Raw genomic sequence first — 22,393 nt, forward strand, 5'->3', positions numbered from 1 at the left:
AGATAGATGGATAGATGGATGGATGGATGGATGGATGGAGATACAGTAGATGGATGGATGGAGATACAGTAGATGGATGGATGGAGATACAGTAGATGGATGGATGGATGGAGAGATACTGTAGATAGATAGATAGATGGATAGATGGATGGGTGGATGGAGATACAGTAGATGGATGGAGATACAGTAAATGTATGGATGGAGATACAGTAGATGGATGGGTGGAGATATAGTAGATAGATGGATTGAGATACAGTAGATGGATAGATGGATGGAGATACAGTAGATGGAGAGATGGAGATACAGTAGATGAATAGATAGATGGATGGATGGATGGAGATACAGTAGATGGATGATGGAGATACAATAGATAGATAGATGGATGGATGGAGAGAGATACTATAGATAGATAGATAGATAGATAGATAGATAGATAGATAGATAGATAGATAGATAGATAGATAGATAACTTTATTTTATAGATAGATAGATAGATAGATAGATAGATAGATAGATAGATAGATAGATAGATAGATAGATAGATAGATAGATAGATAGATAGATAGATGGATGGATGGATGGATGGATGGATGGAGATACAGTAGATGGATGATGGGGATACTATAGATGGATGGATGGATGGATGGATGGATGGATGGATGGAGAGATATACGATAGATGGATGGATGGATGGATGGATGGATGGATGGAGAGATATACGATAGATGGATGGATGGATGGATGGATGGATGGATGGATAGATAGATAGATAGATAGATAGATAGATAGATAGATAGATAGATAGATAGATAGATAGATGGAGATATAGATCTATCTGACAGATCGGCCTATGCAAAAATATCACGTAGGCTTTATTTGATTATCCACCGATTCATTATGCTCAGCTTCTTCATGTCAACATTTGCCCCCATGTCTTCAGTCAGATGCAGATGCAGACAACTGAATAGTTTTTTATTAGCTCTCTTGACCGTCAGTTTGACTTTTTCCAAGGCTTTAGAATGTAAGAGCTGCTAGTAACTGTCCGTCAGGTGGCGATGTTGGCTGAAGTCGACACACACGAACGGTTGGCATAGAAGAAGAGGTTTTCTCGCGATTTAATGTTTCAATATGGCTGCCTCCTCGAGCAGTGCTGCCACTGTTAGTCAGAGTGATCATTCCACATTAGCCGAAGAAACAGAAGCAGAAACAGAGTTTTGTCCCGGATTCAAGGATGTCGATGCATTTGTCAAGGTCGGTTGGTCGTTTCAGTGCGTAAATCCCGCTGTCAGAGCTCTAACTAACTGTAAACACAAGCGCAACGTGGAAAGAGTGGCCATGCGTGCATACGCAGTAACGTTTGGGATTTATATTTTCGTAATGTGAAGTTGCAGTGAGTGAATGTATTGGAGTGGTGTTTGTTTCCACAGCATGGGCTGGGAGCGGTGGTGTCTTCCACGAAAGCGTCCGCAGCTCTTCCCGCAGCCGGAGATGAGTTTGACCTGTACCGAAGCTTCCCCGCCTTCCAGCACTTCTGCGCCTCACAGGGGGACCGACTCTTACTCTGGTAAAACACACTAACTTACTCCAGCACTGGTAAAACACCCTGCTCCAGCACCGGGCCAGTGTACACTCAGGGCTCATGTACCATGGGGGTTTTAATAGGTCAAGGTACTCCAGGTTACTTAGAAGAATGCCATGAGGGATGTCATAAAAGAGAAATACCAGAGTATAATTTTTTGGTGAGCTGACGTAATATAAATCACACAATAGATCAAATAGATTTTTCATGGGTTCCTAGATCCAATTCAGAAAAATGCTCATCTTGGCCATCAGAATGTCTCAAGACTCCTATATTAAAGGTATAGTTCACCCAATAAATAAATACATTTACTCACCCTCAAGCCATCCTAAGTGTATCTGACTTTCTTCTTTCAGCTAAACACAATCAGATTTATATATATATAAAAAATATCCTGGCTCTAAAATAATAGCAACTGATTTTGAAGCCCAAAAAAGCTCATCCATCCATCATAAAAGTAATCCATACGGCTCCAGGGGGTTAATAAAGTGGCGGAAGAGTGACCTCTGACCCGACACATGTAGCGTAAGCTTAGGTGAGAGTCGACGCCTCTCGTGGTTCAAACAGGGCTGGGAAACAAAGCTCCTCCCACTTTTCACTTTTAAAATTCTCGCTTTACAGTTTACACTAACTCATGACTGTTTTGTTTTGTTTTGCTCTGTTCTCTGCGCTTCGGCGGTCGCCATGCATCATTGGTCGGGTCAGAGGTCACCCTTCCACCGGATCTAGACTCGTGTGCGGAAACCAGTGATTCTAGTTTATTAAGTTATAAATATGGATATTTTTCTCACACAAACGCTTCACTTCAGAAGGCCTTTATTAACCCCCTGGAGTTGTATGTATTACTTTTATGATAGATGGACGGATGAACTAACCCTTTAATTGTACAGTAACAAATTAAAATTTCTTATATATCCTACTGGATAAACTGAAAATTCTACCTTTTTTGCCTTTTCTTTTTTACTTTACTCGGCTATATATAAATAAAGTTAAACCTAAAGTGTCAAGTTTTTCGAGAAAAACATTTCTTCTGTTTGGGCTCTCAGAAATTATTTATAAACATTTTTTTTTTTTTTTATTGTTATTACTAGAGCTGCATTATTATGGATAAATTAAGAATCATGATTTTTTTTTTTCATTTAAAATTAATTTGGATTCATTTATATTTTTAATTAATGATGCAATGACTCGCACATACATTCTTCACTTGTTTCTTCACCGGATGAATCAGTGTTTTTGAATGACTGATTCAATGCAAATAAATTTTTTTTTAACCGTAGCTTGTCGCCACCTACTGGTGTAACAATGTAATGGATACTGTCTTTCTTTGAAGCGAGTTACTTTGAAAAGGTGATTCACACTATTTTGATTGCTACCGCAGTAGGCATGTGCCGGTATCAAATTTTCATGCTGCGATTAATTGATTGAGCTTTTATCACGGTATGCGGTATTATCACGATATTTTAATTGCACAAGAGAAACAGACGGATTGGGGGTATCTAAAAAAAACTTGCATCACAATGTGTAATTGTGATTGTCAAAACATTAATTTTATTTTTTAGTGACAACATGTTATAATGTTTACATGGTACAGTTACTGAGGCTACTGTTTGTATTATTGCTTAACACAATTTTCATGATTTCAATTAAATTCTTGGATTTAATTTCAATCTTGATTCAATATTGACTCATTTGGATAAATATTAGGTAGGCTACAGTAGATAGCCTGCATTTAATTTTTTTTCATGAAAAAATATATCTCACATAATGCTGTAAACATACAGAGAGAAATTAAATATAATGCATACCATATAAATATAATAATAATATAAATATAAAAATGTAATATGCCGTAATTTTCATTATAATAACAATTATATAATGACAAGTAAACATATATTAAAATATGTAATATAGTGCACATATTTAGCAAAATACTCCTCTCTATAGCTATTTTCTTATAGTCAACTAACATTAAATGGCTTTCCTGAGGTAAATGTAACGTTCTGTGACATAATTGTTCTCCTGCAGTGTTATTGACCTATTTCCGTGGTTGAAAAACACTGATTGATCGAAAGTACGTATACCTTTCGGTGGGTTGTACTGTATCTTTAATAAAAAGTAACAGATGATCTGTTTACTTGAACTGAGGCGCGCGATCTGTCACGTCATTTACAAGCACCAAAACAAAATTGTCTGAATTTCATTATAAAACCTGAGAGCTGATATTTTTTTCATATCAAAAGTAACCTGCTCTGTCTAGTCTGTCGGTGTCAGTGTCCTCTTTGCTCCGCGATTTTTCTCTGCGTGAGAAAATGGATGTGTGGCGCGAGACCGTGTGAAAGTGTCAATTGCGTGAGTCTCAAGCTGCTGAATGCGTGAGAGTTGGCAGCCATGCGGGGGATAAATAGTCGGCAGCGTTCCTCCTTCCGCCGTGCTTCTTTTCCATGTGGGGATTGTTTACATTAGACTAGAGTGCACACTGCATGCACACAGTGCTTATACATGTGATGTGGGGATTGTTTACATCAAAGTGCGCACGTGTTTTGCGCAGCATATACGCATTGTTTTTTTAAGCGGTTGATGGAAAATAAGCTGATGCGCGTTCTAAAAATCTAAATTCGGATATATTATTTTTCACGGTATTTCGAAGTCCCCGCGATAACAATATCGTGCATATTCATTACCGCGATTTATCGCATTACCGAATACCGGCACATGTCTATACCGCAGACATCAGTGATTTATATTTGAACTATAAACTTTTGTCAAAGTACTTCTATGATCATCAGAGTTACTTTAACACAGAAATAATGAAACTGTGTTTTAAAAAAAAAACTGTTTGTGAAGCTGTTTCATCATAACTGCTTTCATCAGCGTAAAACGCATATCTGACTCACTGTGATTGTGCTTGTCAAAGGTTTAGAAGATGATTCTCTATCATTTAGGAATAAGATCTTTTGGGTGTTCGAATCGAGATCAGGATCTTTTAACGATTAATCGTGCAGCTCTAGTTACTACATACAGCATTAGCATCTGTTGGACCTCAACAGAACTTGAGGGTTCGTGAACTTCCTTGTTCTAACCGGAGACGTCATATTGTCCTAATATCTGTGTTTCTCTGACAGTATGAGCAAGATCATGCAGCATCATGGCTGTAGATCTCACATGAGAGACAGGAACAAACTGACTGGACAGGAGGACAGGTTTGACCTGGTGGTGGACTCAAATGATGCCATCCTTGAGAAAGTGGTACGAGTGTTACTCTAACAACAACTTTAAGATTCAATCTTCACGTCTCATTGTGTCCGTCCATATAGGTCTATAACCCCAACCCGTTCACACCAAGAACAATAACCATTATAATCCTTTGACAATCATGACATGCATGACATAATGCTAATAACCACAAAGAGAAATCACTTTCAGAACGTTGTTTCTTTTTTATGTTTTCAGTTGGCAAACAATAGAAAATTGACAACCAATCAGAATCCATCCTATTATGCTTCCCATACTTTTAGTCTAGTACTGCAAATCTGTGTTGTGTCCTGTTATATCTGTAGGATGACTGTTTGATTTGTGACCTGTGTTCAGGGTATTCTCCTGGACGAGGCGTCCGGTGTGAGTCGCTCCCAGCAGCCGGTGATGCCCACTGGATATCAGGCGCCCAAGATCGTCGTGTCCAGCTGGAATCGCAAGGTTGCTTTCTCAGCGCATCATTTTTGATCAGGTGTCATTGTTTGAGAACGTGTAGAGGAGCAGGAGCAGGTTCAGGCATGATGGCAGCTTTTCTTCTCTTTCCAGGGAGGAGAACGCAACACCGAGACCTTTCGCCTTTTACATGCTAAAAACATCCAGCGGCCACAACTCAAGTTCAAGGACAAAGTGGATAACAGCAACACTCCTTTTGTCTCTAAAATCTTCATCAAACCCAATGCAGAGAAACCTCTGCCATCATGTGAGTGTGTTAAAAAAAGCCTTAACAATGATTTTTTATTTATTTATGTATATTTCTCTGCCTTTGCAGCCAGCAATGTAACCAAATGTGTAACCAAATTTAGATTTTGCCGACAAACACATTCGTAAGGAGAGACCGGAGGATTTAGATGTTCCTGCTGCACTGGCGGATTTTATCCATCAGCAGAGAACTAAAGAGCACGTGGACGACATGTAAGTGACTTCTGTGATTTATCCGGTGTAAAGCCATCTAGTGCGTTTATGTTAGTCATTTTCCATCAGTGTTAATGCTAGTCTTGCTGTAAATGCGGTTTTCCAGGTTTTCTCACCCCTATCAGTATGAATTGGACCGTCTGGTCATGCCGGAGAGTCTGAAGTGTAAACCTGACGCCCAGGTCAATGTCTTATTCATCATCTGTTTTCTTGTCAGGAACTGTGACTATTTTCTTTTGGATTTAACATCTATTATTGTGTTTTTGTGTGTGTGTGTGTGTTTAGATGTATACACCTATTGCTGAGTCCGCGTGTCAGTTCATCAATACTTTAGATGATCTTGTTGCTATGAATGAGAAGTTGGCCAAGATGACGGAGTTCGCTGTGGACCTGGAGGTGTGTGTGTGTGTGTGCAGTTTTTATGATGCTTGCTAATCATGGGTATCTCTTGGAAGTTTTGAATTCACACCAGTTCTCCATCTACAGCATCATTCCTACAGAAGCTTTTTGGGAATCACGTGTTTGATGCAGATATCGACGCGGGAGGAGGACTTCATCATAGACACGCTGGAACTGCGCAGTGAAATGTACATCTTAAACGAGACTTTCACCGACCCAACCATTGTGAAGGTGATGCTTTTCTAATAAAGTGACCTACTTAGATTTTGTGTTTCTGCAAGGTGTAAATTAATACTGTAGTTCTGTAACTATGAAAGTAATTTTGGCAGTTAATTGTCATGAAGTTTGCGTATGCGTATCTTAAATTCGGCATGAAGCGTAGCTTCGATAATCTTTTCTCCCCTATTGTGACGTGCATCTGCATGAAAATGAACATTTAGCATCTGGTTTCATAAGCAGTTTCATTCATAAAACGTCTAATTTGCGTGTTCAGTGCCACGTGATGATGTCTTCATGTTGTTTGTTGCTCGTGATGTGACGCAGGTGTTTCATGGTGCTGACTCTGACATTGAGTGGCTACAGAAGGACTTCAGTCTCTATGTGGTCAACATGTTCGACACCCATCACGCTGCACGTTGCCTAAACCTCGGCCGAAACTCCCTTGACCATCTCCTGAAAGTCTACTGCAATTTGAATTCTGATAAACGCTACCAGCTGGCAGACTGGAGGATACGGTAATACATTCTGCTTATTTTCATCAGCACAATACAACTCTCCTTTATTATTGAGCTAAACTCATTATGTAGGGCAGCATTAAGTGTTTCTGCTGTAGTAGACGCTGTGGTAATTCATATGGTGTGTGTTGTGTCTGTAGACCGTTGCCAGACGAGATGTTGAAGTACGCTCAGGCTGACACACACTACCTGCTGTACGTGTATGATCGAGTCCGAGCTGACCTGTATGATATGGGCAACGGGCAACCTGCCCTCATTCAGCAGGTCTGGGCTAAAAGCAGAGACCTCTCGCTCAAGGTACGGGCAGATATCTTCATACCAAGCACAAAAAAAAATCCCCAAACAATCTTTTGGTCGACTCGACAACAAAATGTCCTCGTGCGGCGCAAGCCATTGAAATAAATGGGTCCCATAGCTCAGCGCATTCCACGTCCTGTGAAAGGGCCATTAGTGACTGAAAGTACTTGGTGTGAAAATGTAATGTTAGTATTGGATGTCCGTTATGGCACGTTCATTTGTGGAATATGCAGTGAACATAGCCAAAGTTACAGCACAGTAACTGTAACGTTAACTACCCGCAAATTAAAACCTGCAAACGTTAGCCAGTGCATAACAATCGTTGATTGCTGGACAGAAATCAGAAAGTGTCGTACAAGTAGCCGACCGTAAGGTTGAGGAAGGCCTTATGCAATATTTACACTGCTCTAATCCAGTAGATAAATGTATATGTCTTGGCAATGAAATGCATTTTTTTTTTTTAAATTAATATAGACTATTTATCAGGCAGGAGCCTGTGCACTGTCAGAGTCTTCTGGGTTAAAATTGAATTACAGTTGTTGTTGCACTGTCTCAAACCAAGGCCTGTAAAATATTTCTGTTCAAATCCTGTCTTCATATTTTCAGGCCTTGAAATATCTTCAGTTTTACAGCCTCAAAATCACATTATCTACTTAGACAGTGATGCATTTTGAAAATGAAAACTTGTAATTTGCTTAAATATCTGGTCCTTCTGCTATTACAAAACACAATTTCGGCTGTTTATAGCATTATCTCTTTTAATGTGATAAAAAAACGAAATCATTTTGCTATGTATTGGTATGTAATTTACGGTGGTGTAAGGTGCTGGAAAAGGCTTTAAAATGGACCTTGAAAGTGCTCGAGTTTGACCTTGGAAAAGGTGCACGAACCCTGCAAACACATCCTTTCATATTTTCTGTGCATTTTATCTCTTTGTGTGTATCACTTCAATTAAAAGAACCAGTTCAAAATGGTGATACGATTATTTTTACAACATCCCGTCTTTCTCTTTAGAAATACGTGAAGCCTATTTTCACGGAGGACTCGTACATGGAGCTGTACCGTAAGCAGAAGAAGAGCTTCAACACGCAGCAGCTGGCAGCGTTCAGACTGCTGTACGCCTGGAGAGATAAACTGGCACGACAGGAAGACGAGAGCACTGGGTGACGCCCCCAACCGTCTCCACGCATGTGTCTATTGACCCATTACTAGTTATTGTGATCATGAACATGCTGTTTCTCCACAGGTATATCTTACCAAACCACATGATGATGAAGATTGCAGAGGAGCTTCCAAAGTAAGCTTTAAAGGGCTCTGAACTTCATTTGTTTTCATTTTCTCTCCATAAGGTGCACTGTCCTTCAAGGCTTCTTGCTCCAAAAAGTCATAATTTAAGGCCTGTTCACACCAAGGACTAAAACATTTAAGATATAGTTCTAAAAATGATTGTAAATGTATATAAGAATATAAAAGAATAGTTGAATTCCCACAACAACTTTAAATATAGCGATAATTTACTGTGTAATGCGAAATTTGAAGATTAAGAAATATAAAGTAGGTCAGTACACCTAAATTAAGTCATGAAATAGGCTAGTCTGTGAATATTATGCATAAAGACGATTTCATTATGAATCATGGATGTTCTGCATGTCACTGTGTGACGAATGCTGTTTTTCCCACACAAACACTGAAGCAAGTGTGACGTTCGCAGTGTTTTCAGCCTCTGCCGTCTCACTATATGAAGACATGAATGCATGATCTTCATCTCCAGAGCCGCTCTTAGTCACTTCATTAGCATTTTAGTTGCAGTTGAGAAAATCTATCGTCATATCATAAACTGATGTCTTCACAGCAACCCGTCAAAATAAAAGTTCAGTTTAACTTGACAAATATTAGTTGCACTGTAGAATTTAGCTACATCTCAATGTAATAATAATAATACTAACACCAATAATAAATTATTCTTAACTTTATCTTTTTAAGGAATAATCACATTTTTGTTATAATGTTTCACACATGTTTTAATTTTAACAGTAAAGATCTGTTGTGCAGCACTTTGACAGAATCAAGAAAAATTCAAATGAAATTTGGGAAAAAATAAAACTGATTTATAGGGCCCTAATATAATAATCGTTATAGTTATCATTCTTTGTGTGAACTGGCCTTTAATGAGCATTGTCAATCATCTTACTGACCCTTAGAATCAAATGGGCTGTTTTTGCTCTGTATCGGCATACATTACCATTCACTAGTGACCGTAAAGACAGATCATCCTGAAAAAAACTGTTTTCAACATTGATAATAATGATTCTTGCAGCAATTCATCATATCAGAATGATTTCTGAAGGATCATGTGACACTGAAGACGGGAGTAATGATGCTGAAAATTCTCTGATCACAGGAATAAATTACATTTTAAAATGTATTCACATAGAAAAGTTATTTTAACCGAACAGTAGTGTATGTAAGTGTCCTCTGTTATGATTGGCTAACCTCCCGCAGTGTCATAGTTTGCAGGCATTTGCTAATGATCGTTTTTCAAATGGGCCAAATTATTGAAAAGATGTAATGTAGACATGGGTGTTGAGTGACGTCACAACCATGGTGATTTCTGAACAAGCTGTTTAGTTTCAGTAAATGGAGTGGACTAGTGTATTTGAAGCCCTTTTTTTTTACATGACATATCCTTTAAATAAATAAAGCTGTACTGAAAGACAGCTGCACTCTCTCACTCCGAGGAAACCGTATGAACGGATGTGTTTTTCCTACAGGGAGCCTCAGGGCATCATCGCTTGCTGTAATCCCACTCCACCACTAGTGCGCCAGCAGATCAATGAGCTTCATCAGCTGGTCAAAGAAGCTCGAGAGATTCCTTTACTCAAGGTGTGCGCTCATACAAACACCGCTTGACTCATTGACTCCCAGTAATGTTATAGAAATGTCTTAGTCTTATAATTTGCAATATTAATATGAAATTGCAGACCATGACTACTACTGATAATGTTGTCTCTCTTCAGGCAGAGGTACCTTCTAAAAAGAAGAAATCAATGACCCCTAAAAGAAAGGTGTGTGTGACACTGTCCCTGTGAATCTAACTGCCATAAGAAGCTGTATTATTGAGTATCTCTTGCTGTTGTCTTCTAGCCACAGTGTACTTTATTCGGACCCCATGACACCTCCCGCTCATCTGAAAGTGATTTCCTGAACCTCTCTTCCTTTGGTAGGTCTAGATATTTTCGATACTTTAATTTGCCTTTCTATTTAGACATGAAAATCACTAAATTGTTTTCTCCGTGTGTCTTTAGAAACTCCAACCAAACCAGGAGTGTTGTTTTCAGAAGAGGAGGATGAAAGCGTGGACCGAGAGGGAAAGTCCTTGCATGGCCTGATGGCTTCTGCAAAAATCCGACTGTTTGCGGTAGGACGTTTGAAACGAAAAGGGTCCTTCGTTGTGCATGTTTGGGTGTGCTGACGACAAAGAGGCAGTGTGGTTAAAGGCCCCTGTATATTTCATGTGAAATTAAAGAATGAGCCGTTGTGACGTCATTTCAAACATATTAAGGTGAAAATGAGGTTCGTTTGCTGTTCATTTCAGGAGTTCGAAACCGCTTGCCAAAACAAACTTTCTAAAAAAAAGATAATATTCATACATATTCATCAGCGTTGGGATGTTTTCTAACAGTATATCGCTGCAAAGGTATTTCAAACTTCTTTACTTCTAAATGAAGATAGAAAAATAACTTTGCTGTGAATATATCGGGGCCTTAACGGGATGTGTCTTAATCAGTTATAGTGTCAAGCAGAAGTTGGAAGATGATGTTAAAACATGTTGTAGTTGTAATGGTCTCAGTATTGATTTGGGAGTGTATGTGAGAGTTAATGTTATTTGTCATGTGTTTTTGAGGATGAGGACGAGGAGGCAGCAGCTCCTGCTCATCTGACAGTGGCACAGCAGAAAGCACACAGCATCATGGACTCGTTTGACAACCCCTTCCGAATGGTACAATAGACAAAATCCCTCAGCTAGACTGAAGTAAAGTATGTACTTGCACTGATCTTTCAATGCTTGTTTTCAGTATTTACCATCAAAGGACATTCACATATCAACAAATGCCAAATATGACCCATCTTCAAAGATTTATGAGGTATAGTCCCCTCCCTCCCCCCAATAGTGTATTTTTTAAATATATATGTATGTATGTATGTATACGTGTGTGTGTGTTTGGATTCAGGGAGTCACAGATATTCCAAAATGAATCTAGATGCAGTGAAGGAGCTCAGGTTGTATTGACTACTGGCTTATATTGACTATTTTCATTGTTCCGTTTAAAACAGATTCATAACCGGTGGAAATTACTGAGTGTTGAGCAGCAGCAGAAGGAGGCTCAGGCCAAGCAGCAAGCTAGAGAACAGGCCAAGAAAGCTCAAGGTACAAACAACACAAGAAACCCTGTGTAGTCTAGAGCCATTATATATGTGCATAATTGCTTGTATTTGTCTTTCAGAGGAACGAAAGAGAGTCAAACTGAGCTACCAGGATTCCCTGAAAAAGGTTCACACTATCAGGCAGCAAGTCATGGTGAGGAAGCTTCGGCTCGCAAAATTTACAAGCGGTTTCTTGTTCATTTTACACTAACATTGTGTTTTTAGGAAGCAAAGCAGGCTGGACAGAAAAGAGAGAGAGGTGCCAGTGATGTTGCTGAGGATAGTCTTAAAGACTCAAAGACTGAAAGTGAGACATCAGTGGCTGATCAGTCCACAAAACCTGCGCAGAAAAAAACCAAACAGAAAATCGTTCAAGAGCCTGAGGTTCCTCAAGACTTTGAACCTTATGACTACAGCCAGTCCAATTTCAAAATGTTCGATGGTAAGAGATCTGCCTTGTTTCTGTCATTCATTTTTCCTGTTGGCATTCAGTGTATTGTCTTCATTTGTTTGTATTTTAAACACGCAGGTAAATTGAAAGAGAGTTCACAGTTTGATCCGAACGGACAAGCACGAGGACCCAAGCAGAAGGTGCGGAGTCTACAAGCGTTTCCACAAATCTCCCAGCTTTGCTTGATCTCTGATCTAATCTTTAACCAATTTTGATTCACAGAAAAAAAAAGGACAGAAGAAAAACACTGGGGGAGGAAAGAGCATGTCTTACTTACCCGCCAAATCTGAGAGGTACGGTAACGCTCACTGTAACAGTTATTGCTGGGTTAAAAAGGCATTTATATGGTCTGTTTATTTCTGTTTGCAGAGGGTTTCGCCACAACTGGCCCAAGAGATAGGAGTCTTCAACTGAAGTACCATTCCCCCCCTTTTTTTGTTTTCCTTTTTAAAAGCGTCCTACATGTTCTGCTGACTGAATTTGTCCTGACAGTGCTTGTATACTTATTGTGTAATTTGATCCTTTCTCCTTCATTAAAATGAGATTTTAAAACATAATGAGGAAGGTCTTAGATGCTTCATGTTTCTTCTGGAGTCTTTGGAATAGTTTTTTATTTTAGTACATGAATTAGGACTGCCAAAAGTTCTTTAATTATAGATCATATAAAAGGATTGTGGTTTAGTATGCAAGTATGTTAAGAGTAGCTGTAAATGTAGTTCATCACATCACTTATGATCCAATGATATGACAGCCACAGTGTTACTACTTTTATAACAGAAAGCCTTTTTTGAGTGTGTGCTCGTTTTTTTTCTTTATGGATCAATTTGCCCTTGTTGCATGTAATTACTATAGTAATAACTTTACACACAACTAACCCTATAGTAAGTGCATGTAGTTAATATTACAACGTATGTGTAATTGCGCTGCAACAAGGACATCTTTAATGTGTAACACTTTCTTTATAATAAACTAAAACAAAAATATTCACAACTCTTGTGGCCACTGTACTTGTACTACCTCCTCTAGGTGGCACTGCAATGTAATTGAGCTTTACCGTGTCATCATGCATGTCACCATGCCAAACATTCACGATCACATGTAGAGGAACATACAGCCCGTCAAGCGCCGTGTTTCCCAAAAGCTTTGAAAGCTTAAGTTTATTATAGTAGAACTATTGCCACCAATGGTCTCAATCTACTCAGGCCTACGATGCTTTTGGGAATCGCAGCCAAGGTTGTTATATAAAATGGAAATCTTTTGGTGAACGTGTAAATGCTTCTGTCATCAGTGATGTGAAGGAGAAACTAGTTTGACGTAACAGATAAAAAGTTGATTTCTAAAGATTGTTTTCAGAAGTATTCTGTAACATTTTTAAAGAACATATCTGGTATAAATATTCCCCTGCAGTCTGAGAGCAGACCTCATGCACAAACCGTAACTTCCTGCTGCTCAAGACTGCGGTTTTCTATTGAACAATAGGTGTAAACATTGACAGGAAACGCCTCATTCAAGATGCTTTTGTCAGCTTCTACAAATACAAAGATTAGATAAAACAGATTTTTTCTTTTGAGTTTATTTAAAAGAGCATACCTGATGTTAAGTCCGTTAAAGGGATAGTTCAGCAAGGAATTAAAATGGTCATTTACTCACCCTCGTTCAAAAGCTGAATGACTTTCTTTTTTTTGTAGTAGTTTTTTTTTTCAAGAATGTTGGTGACAATGTTTTGGTTCCATTGTATGGTCAAAAATATCAAGAAAGTCAATGGGAACCAAAACAGATTCTTTAAAATATTTTTTTCAGAAGAAAGACATGAGGATAAATGACAGAATTGGCATTTTGGGGGTGAACTATCCCTTTAAGGAACTGTATATATTTACAAAGATTCACAACATTTATGCCATAAATAAGTATTTTGTTTTAGATTTTCAACAAAAAGCGATATCGCAATATCTTTGATATCACGGATAAAGCTTCTCTGGAGTTCTTGTTATGCATCTCGCCATTCTATGATTGCGATGATATTTGTAACAACTACAAGTGGACGATAAAGTTCCAGAAAGTGTGAGAGGCGTGGAAATGGATGCATACGCCACCCAGCTGTGTTCCCCCTCCCACTCATACACTCCTCTGTCGTTCTTTCCTTCAGTCATGCTCTCTTTCATGTCCGCCAGGAACGAGTGCACACAGGAAACTGTGACAGCTTTGTCTCCAGCATCACCCACTCTGGAAGAACAGCAATGAGTCAGTGCGCTTCATCGGCCGGGAGCTTCATCCGACGCCGCTTTCGCTCTTAAACAATTTTTACGCATCTCTTCAAAGAAATACACGAATGAAAACAGACGCTTAAATGCAGTTTTTGGGTTATTTTTCGTTTCCGGGTCAGTTTCTTTATGTATGAAAGTGTGTCATCCCAGATTCCAGCATCAAGAATCCAAAGTCATTCAAACACTCTTCCTCCAAGTCTCACTGCGATCTTCCTCTCATGTTTCCCAGAGCTGACAGCAGTCCTCGCATTCCTCCGTCATGTAGAGGTACGAGTTGATGGCCTCCTTCAGTCCTTCGCTCACCAGAGACTCCTCCGCACCCTCTTTACTCTGCCCGAAGATCATGGAGCTGTGAAGAGAGCTCGATTACAAACTACTCCACTAGGTTTTCATGGGTCATTGTGAAGCCATTAAAGGGAAAGTTCACTTCAAAATGAAAATTTGGTCATCATTCAAACCTGTACGAGTTTCTTTCTTCTTCTGAACACAAAAGATATTTTGAACAATGTCAAAATCAAAAACAGTTGTTGGACCCCATTGACTTTTCCATAGTATTTTTCTCCTATTATGGAGGTCAATGGGTTACATCAACTGTCTGGTTACCAACATTCTTCAAAATATCTTCCTTTGTGTTCAGCAGGAGAAAGAAACTCATACAGGTTTGAAATGAAGACATTATCATTTTGAAGTGAACTGTTCCTTTAAGATGATATTCCTAGTGTGTCATTGAAGGACTGATTATTATGTGTTTGACTCACCTGTCCACATCTTTCCAGTTTATAGTGGGCCTCTTCATGGCAATCGGAGGTGGGCCGGTTACAACGGGAACATTGTTAGATCCAAGGATAAAGCACGGCTCCCCGAGAGTACAGCATAACCCGTCCGATACTTCTGAGGGACAGTTCACAATTAATCTCTGGCCACAACACTTGGGTGAGCAAAAAGTGGGTAGCACATTCATTTACAGGCCTGTTCCCCATGTACATAAGACTTATTATAGTATAACTGGGTAATAACTAGGTACAATATGAGTTTATATGATGTCTATTAGTGCATAACCAAGTCATGTATCAACCATAAACCCAGCAATGCCACAGAATAATTAGTTAGGCCGCGTGTCCACCAAAGCGTTCTTAGCTAGCTGAAAACGCCTAGCTGTGGGAGCTTGCGAGCTCTTCAGCGGCGCAGTGTTTTTATTTTATTTGATGCGCTATATGTGCTGATACTAAATATTCGCAGAACTACTCCTAGTATCTGATTTCGCAAATAGTTTGTTTCTGAATATAAAAATGTCGACACAATGTACTGTAACATACTCCGGCACTAGATTGGACGAAGAGATGTGCTTCAGGGTTGCTAAAAACACACCCAAAAAAGGTCGCTTCAACCTGCGGCAACAGTGTAAAAGTAGCCCAATACCGCAGGAAAACTTGTCAAAACTGGTGAGCTTGTTGTCGTACGTTATCGTTGTACAAGCAGAATGTGACGGTTGGTCGGTGTTGTGTTTGTCCTGCCCCTCCTCCACTGTGATTGGACAGCCGAGTTAAAAGTGACAGTGATGAGCGCTGAACAGTCTTCAACTCTCGGCGACTGGTAAAAAAAACGCAGTGCCTCTATTGAAAACAACTGGACACATACGCTAGCCTTGGGAAAAGCCACTTTGGAGGACACGTGGCTTTAATGTATGTATCTATGAGTCTGAATGTACCCGAGTAGTGTGCGACCAGGTCTGCGAGGCTCCTGAAGGTGAGTCTGGGTGAGATGTAGACCCAGCCGTTCTCGATGCAGCTGATACGGTAGTGTCTGACAGAAGCGCGCTCCTGAGAGCTGCTCTTACGCACTGACAGAGAGTGGTGACCTGCGGAAAACAAACAAACACGGTCAATTAATACAAACTTAGATTTGACATTTTCTAAAGAAAAAAATACCCTTTATAATACATAATAAGAAATCTCTCGTTTTATCGTTGGGAAGGTGAAACTGGTAGGATAGTGTGTTTGTACCTGGGAAGGTCTCGCTCTCTCTGATGAGGAAGGAGCCGGGCTGATTATGGGGGAGCATCAGAAGTTCCTCTGCTTTCTGTTTGCTGAGACCCAAAAACTGCCACCTAGACGAACACACAGATGATCGATGAGTGTGAGGACAAAATCAACAGATCAGAAGGAAAAAGCAGTAGGTAGAATCTTGGGTCATGTGAGTAAGCGAGCGATCAGCAGGGTGATTGTGGGTACAGGACGATAATCAGATCACACTGTATGAGCCCACTCTACACTCCACTACAGAAACTACAGCTGACATCATCATCATCACCACCACCGCCTCCTCCCAGACCACCTGACCATCGCTGTGATGATGTCATGAGGTATGCACTGCATAGACCCACAGAAGGAGATGTTTACTTGTGTGAGTTCAGCTCACCTGTTGTACACTTTGGCAGTGTAGTTGCTGGGGATGTAGCTCTCATTTCCTGTGGCTGACGAACTAACTTTCCACCACTCTCCTTCACTGTAACACACATTACAGCGTCAGATACTCGTACTGAAGATTGAGGCACTTGTCTGTAATGATGCACCGTTGTGCAACAGCACACTTACTCTGACAAAATGTTGAGCCTCTCTCCCACTCTGATGGCACAGTCTCCTGGACCTCTGGACGGATAGTCGTACAGGGACACCACCACGAATCTACCCATGTCTGCACGCACACACACAGCAAAACAACACCTTTAGGCCTGTTGCTGTGCTCGTATTATAAGAGCACCTCCAAAAACACATGATTAAAAATGACCTAAAGTAAAAACCTGTTAAAGTTACCCTAATATTTATAGTGAAGAATTATAAATTGTTAAACATCGTATTATATGCAATCTTTCCTGGTTTTTGGAAGTAAATTAGCATACAATTTATTTTAAATCTATATAATACTACATTTAAATCAGCATATCATTATAAAATGGTTTTATTTTTTTGTGCGAGTAAAAATATGAGCCAATAATTAAAATAATTTAAAGGCTTTCCCAGAAGTCCCTCCGTGATGCATCACTAGTGTTAGATTAGAATAGTTTTTTAAAAATATATATTTTGGGTTTCATTTTAAATTTATTTAAAGCTTTAGCAATTTTTTTTGTTTTTTGTCTGTATAGTTTTTATTAAGTTTTAGTTTTTTTGTTTTGTTTTAGTTATTTAGTTTTAGTTATTTGGGTACTTCAACTTTAAATGAAAATGAGAAATGTTGCTTTGGCAACTATCTGAAATAAAATAAGTCCTTTACTATTTTATGAATAATTAATGAAAGAAAATGTTTTTAGTTTTAGCTAATGATAATAAACCTGTGCATCACATTTGATTATATTTTATTTATATAGCATTGTTTTTTTCCACATTTGATTATATTTTATTTATATAGCATTGTTTTTTTTCACATTTGATTATATTTTATTTATATAGCATTGTTTTTTTTTCATCATCAGTTATGTAGATTAGGGTGTTTTGTGCTACATTTGATATTGTGTTCATGACTATCTATATACAATATCTATATACAAGTATTGGTCATGTTTTATGGACAGGACACTTATGATAAACATCATCTTGTGGCTTTTTATTTGTCCCCCTGTATTATTATGGCAGTTATCAGTATGTACAAATCATATTTTGGTAGTTCAGGTAGACTAATGTATTAATAAAATTGGTTAATGAAATATACAACTGTTATCCTGCAATACCTGAAACATTGTCAATGTATTTTTTTACCGTGAATTTTTTGAAACTTCTGCGCCCAGTTTTTTTTTACCATAACATTAAAAAGATGTATTTTTAATTACAGAGTAAAAAAGTGATCAGTTGAATTTTAAGGCAACCTTGCTTTAAGTTTACCTCACTTTTTTAAAAGTAAATAAACTTTATGCAATTGAAAAAATTAAGTTAAGTAAACTTAATTTCACATAACTTAATTTTTTAAATTACGCATAAAGTTTATTTACTTAATTTTAAGGCAACAGGTTTCCTCGCTTTTTTTAAGTTAAGTCAACTGATCCCTTTTTACTGTGTAGTCTATCATTGATAACGCTGTGTGAAAAGTCACGCACTGAAAATCCTCAACTTACATATGAGTGCTTGTAAAGTGCAACTGAAAGCTCCAGTTGTAGCATTTACCTCAACACCACATGTATATCTACGCTTCTGTTCTACATGTAGGGCTGCCTTTCTGAGATCAGTGGGACCTCATGCACATATGAAGTGTGTATTGCAGTGCTGAACTCACCCGCGGAGAGCGGGTCAGCTCTTTCCTCCGTGTCCAGGAGAACAGCATGTGCGCTGGATCCGCGCCGGTCTTTACTGGGCCGACTGCCCATGCTGCTCTGGAGTGTTTAGCTGCACAATGCTGACAGGAACCAAAATCTAAGGACAGAAGAGCAAGATATTTTCAGCACTGATTGATTCGTATCGATTCTTGATATTCATAAAAAAAAAGCATAAAAAAACTAAAACAACGAATAAACCAACAAATCAGTTTAGTTTGACCATGACATTCTTATGTCATGCTTTGAATGTAAGGAGGAAGGATGTTGACAAACCATTTGTGCACTTTTTGATAAAAACTTTCCATCAGCACTTTCACTATCACACACATTTTTAACTTGGACAAAAAAAAGAAGGGTTGCCATTCTAAAAATAGATCTGGTGCAATTTTGAGAACATTCTACTTTTTTCGGTCATGCTCAGTCACATCACTACGGCACATGATACATTTATTTATGCAATCTACAGTATGTGAAACATACAGCGAATCCAACAGATTAAAATGATTCAGTATGCAAATACCTGTTAAAATATCACAGTCTGAGATAAAAATCATAATATATAACGTGACTCCTTCTCTTAATATGACTCTTATATAATGTAAAGTGCTGAGGTACAGTTTTCCACTGCCTCCCCACACGGTTGGTGTGAAAAAAGATCACTGTATATCTTATGAAGGAAATTAATCAGATGGTCTGATGATAAAAAACAAGCACTTTTTTTCTCTCTGCTAAAATACCACCAACACATATACATTTTCCAGTATTTCTACATCCTATAGTCTTATTAGATGTTATTACATTGTAATAACCTTCTAGTTCAATTCCTGCTATTAATAATTTGAATGATTGCACAATGTCACTATGATTTCTACACCCTCAGAGGGCTACTGTAGCATTAGTGATCTTTGAGGGCTATTCTTCTTTATCATATTGTATAATGCAGTGGCACTGGTCCCACGTTACCGAGCAGATGGTCACCTGGAACCACAGATGGGTCTCACTAGGTCATCAGGGTTTTCAGGTCCAAATTACAGACCTCATACCATGGGCACCGAAACAACACATGCGTAACTGATTACATGTGCTACATACCAACACAGCTATCACACACAAACCAACCAACCGACTGACAACTAAACGGCAGTGTCATATTCAATTTTTTTATATAATATTTAACATTATATCTCATAGGTATGGCGATAAAGATTTAGTCACAGATTAGAACATGGTTACTAACTTCCTTTTGTGGCACTACAGACAATATTTAAGCCATTTAATATGACTTTAAGAGTTCTCAAGTCTGAACTAGAAAGTATTCAAACAGCTTCAAAATGGCACACAAACCCGCACATTTCTTTGAAATGCCTTTGAAGCAATGCGTCTGAGCAAGCGCACACTTTTCAAGATGATTCTCACTTTGATTCGAGATGGAAGATTACAACTTAAAAGTCGGAGCTTCTTGAACATTATGAATATAGACAATCACAAAACACATTATTCTCAAATTTTTACCTTTAAAAATAAAAAAAGTGTTAAAATGGCCAGACTTTCTCCCAACCAAAAACTATTTTAATTACTATGAATCTAAATTAATGTAAGGCGCTCTGGATAAACCTGCTAAATGAATAAAAGTTCATAGCGGTCAGCAAAAACAACCTTAAATAGACTAAAATGTGAGTGCAAAGTTTCGTACTCACCTCATGGTCTTCAAGCTAGCTTTGCTGACAATCCTTCTTTTCGAGCAAACACACCTCCTCACCTGCCCATGCAACTATTTGGAAAGATTTTCTCACAGATCAGAGGTTAGTTGTCTTGTCTCAGTAGTTGAGCTCAGTTTCAGGTGAAGTGTGGGACGCTGCTGTGGTAGTCTCAGTGTTTTAGCAAGCGCACTTGAGGTAGGCAGACTTATTTACTACACACTTGTAGTTTCCTGTGACGAACAGGTCTAACTGTCACTCCTTTGCTGACGCACAGATGTTTGACAGAAAACAGACTAGAAGAAGGTGGTTTGATCATGTTTAAGCTTCACTAACACAACACAGATGTTGGTGGAGAGAAAGGTTTTGAATGTCATGATGTCATGGGCTAATCGATGCAACAATACAGATGCGGCTTACGGAATTTTTAAAAGGTTCAGAAATTATCTGGTGCTGCTTTTTGCACATATTAATTTCAATATTCCCAAATGCACCAAAAGCAATTGCCATAGCAATAACTGCCATGGAAACTAAATGATCAGATTGGCTCCAGCATCAGTCTTGCTACAAATTACTGCTCATTTACACATTTTAAACCCCGGCTGAAAAACAAAAAAAAGATAAATGGATGCACAATTTGCATTGGGATTCATAAGCCCAGTGTTGGATTTTAGCACGTTAACATATCGTAGTTACATTTAAACTGAGCTTTCTATGAATTCTGAATATGTGCATTGCATCATCTGTACTCATGACCTGTTAAATTCATCATCACTTCTTACTTAATGTTGAGTATTTAATTACACGGCTGAAGATGTTACAACCCTAGTCCCCATGACAAATGGAGCGAGTTATTTAAAATCGTAGTGGGATGTCATCCTACCTGGTCACAAAAAGTGGAGGAGAAGCAAATCTGCAAATCTATACGGTAAGTGAAAATGACAAGCATTAAGGCAGAAGATCTCCTCTAGCTGAGTGATCGTGCATATCAGATGGAAAGACTCAGCATAGATCTGTTTTCGACTGATCCTGTCGGCTGTGGTCAGAAGTTTTACTTGAAGTACTTGAAGTGTGTATGCCACAGTTTCTATAAATAGCTTCCAAATGTGTCATCTTTGACCGCATGCAATCAATAAAACCAGTCTTGCTTGTGATCGGAAACTTTCTCTGCTGAGATGATAGAAAAAAAGTTGACTGAGATGGGTTGTGCATAGAAGTGCATATTGAGTGCTATTACTCAGTGCATGAAGTGATTTGGATCACATCATACTTTGTTTTCCCCTGAAGTCTAATTATAAGGTTAGTCAAGGTTTTATTGCCTTAAAACATTGTTTTCCCTGACCATTTTCTACACTCTCCCAGCTCCTTAAAGGTACCCCAAAATGTAAATTCTGTACTTTGTTGTTGTACTTACCCTCAGGTTGTGTCAAACTTGTATGACTTTATTTCTCCTGAAGAACAAACAAGAAAATATATTCACTTTTCCAAAACTCTTCACATAGCGATTACAACAGCAGTCAATGTGGCCTAAACTGTGGATCACTTATACAAAAATTCATTCAATGACAACTACTTTCAAAATACATGAATTCTCTTCTAACTTAAACACAAATACTGCCAAAACTATGTACCTAAAGGTAAATTTGCATGTTTAAAAAAAAAGAAGAAGAAAATAAAAAGTTTAACTTAACCCTAGAATGTATAAAGGGGGTCAAATTGACCCGAAATGCTGTGAATTTTGAAATATATTATCAATGAAAACATTTATTTGATATTCCATGAAATTGTTGTTTCTGACCATCATGAATGTCATTTTCATTCATCATGAATGTCATATTTCTTAGTCAGGATGGGGAAAAAATTGTTTTGTTACCTGTTGGTATTATTTTTAGGCTTGCTAAAGTGCTTGAAAGAACAAGTTGATTTGAGACATGTATGATGTATTTTGGTAGTTTTACTGCATTTTGAATGTGAAATTTACTGCTGTGCCAAGCTGAAAGTTGGCAAGGAGAATTGTGTGAAGAGAAAAAGTGACCCAAGTACTGAGAATTGTGTCTTAGCAACTGTAAAAAAC

The 22,393-nt window shown here is 38.4% G+C and overlaps 2 protein-coding genes across 3 annotated transcripts; one reads left to right on the plus strand and one right to left on the minus strand.

The window, feature by feature from the left end:
- Nucleotides 1–1,054: 1,054 nt before the first annotated feature.
- On the plus strand, nucleotides 1,055–12,612 carry exosc10 (exosome component 10). Its single transcript, XM_077214099.1, has 25 exons — nucleotides 1,055–1,251; nucleotides 1,428–1,564; nucleotides 4,708–4,831; nucleotides 5,174–5,278; nucleotides 5,384–5,537; nucleotides 5,641–5,749; nucleotides 5,856–5,931; nucleotides 6,035–6,145; nucleotides 6,236–6,379; nucleotides 6,692–6,882; nucleotides 7,023–7,179; nucleotides 8,194–8,342; nucleotides 8,426–8,476; nucleotides 9,951–10,062; nucleotides 10,197–10,244; nucleotides 10,324–10,399; nucleotides 10,485–10,597; nucleotides 11,084–11,179; nucleotides 11,256–11,324; nucleotides 11,515–11,608; nucleotides 11,685–11,758; nucleotides 11,830–12,046; nucleotides 12,134–12,195; nucleotides 12,278–12,348; nucleotides 12,425–12,612. Exons 1-25 carry the CDS (start codon nucleotides 1,129–1,131, stop codon nucleotides 12,453–12,455), a joined length of 2,694 nt encoding a protein of 897 aa, XP_077070214.1. The 5' UTR covers nucleotides 1,055–1,128; the 3' UTR covers nucleotides 12,456–12,612.
- Nucleotides 12,613–13,727: 1,115 nt separating this feature from the next.
- Nucleotides 13,728–21,866, minus strand: sla2b (Src like adaptor 2b). Of its 2 annotated transcripts, XM_077214148.1 has the most exons (9): nucleotides 21,734–21,765; nucleotides 20,320–21,240; nucleotides 18,583–18,719; nucleotides 16,914–17,013; nucleotides 16,738–16,824; nucleotides 16,323–16,426; nucleotides 16,028–16,177; nucleotides 15,078–15,207; nucleotides 13,728–14,668 (listed from the first exon to the last, which is right to left on the minus strand). In XM_077214148.1, the coding sequence occupies exons 3-9, from the start codon at nucleotides 18,671–18,673 to the stop codon at nucleotides 14,536–14,538; spliced, it is 795 nt and encodes a 264-aa protein (XP_077070263.1). In that variant the 5' UTR covers nucleotides 18,674–18,719; nucleotides 20,320–21,240; nucleotides 21,734–21,765; the 3' UTR covers nucleotides 13,728–14,535. The 2 variants fall into 2 exon arrangements, with proteins under 2 accessions (XP_077070263.1, XP_077070262.1); XM_077214147.1 differs by having other exon boundaries at nucleotides 15,078–15,210; nucleotides 20,320–21,866.
- Nucleotides 21,867–22,393: the final 527 nt, after the last annotated feature.

This window comes from Siphateles boraxobius, unplaced genomic scaffold (assembly GCF_051911475.1).
Source record: "Siphateles boraxobius isolate OS27281-9 unplaced genomic scaffold, OSU_SipBor_1 68, whole genome shotgun sequence".
Lineage (NCBI taxonomy): Eukaryota > Metazoa > Chordata > Actinopteri > Cypriniformes > Leuciscidae > Siphateles > Siphateles boraxobius.

Bases quoted from the DNA above. Each gene is read 5' to 3' on its own strand.
- sla2b (XM_077214147.1), bottom strand. From the start codon at position 18,673: ATGGGCAGTCGGCCCAGTAAAGACCGGCGCGGATCCAGCGCACATGCT. The intron at 16,178-16,322 runs GTACAAACACAC...TGTTTTCCGCAG, and splicing joins AGAGAGCGAGACCTTCCCAG to GTCACCACTCTCTGTCAGTG. The intron at 15,211-16,027 runs GTACATTCAGAC...ACTGTCCCTCAG, and splicing joins CCTGGTCGCACACTACTCGG to AAGTATCGGACGGGTTATGC.
- exosc10 (XM_077214099.1), top strand. From the start codon at position 1,129: ATGGCTGCCTCCTCGAGCAGTGCTGCCACTGTTAGTCAGAGTGATCAT. The intron at 8,477-9,950 runs GTAAGCTTTAAA...TTTTTCCTACAG, and splicing joins ATTGCAGAGGAGCTTCCAAA to GGAGCCTCAGGGCATCATCG. The intron at 10,598-11,083 runs GTAGGACGTTTG...TGTGTTTTTGAG, and splicing joins CAAAAATCCGACTGTTTGCG to GATGAGGACGAGGAGGCAGC.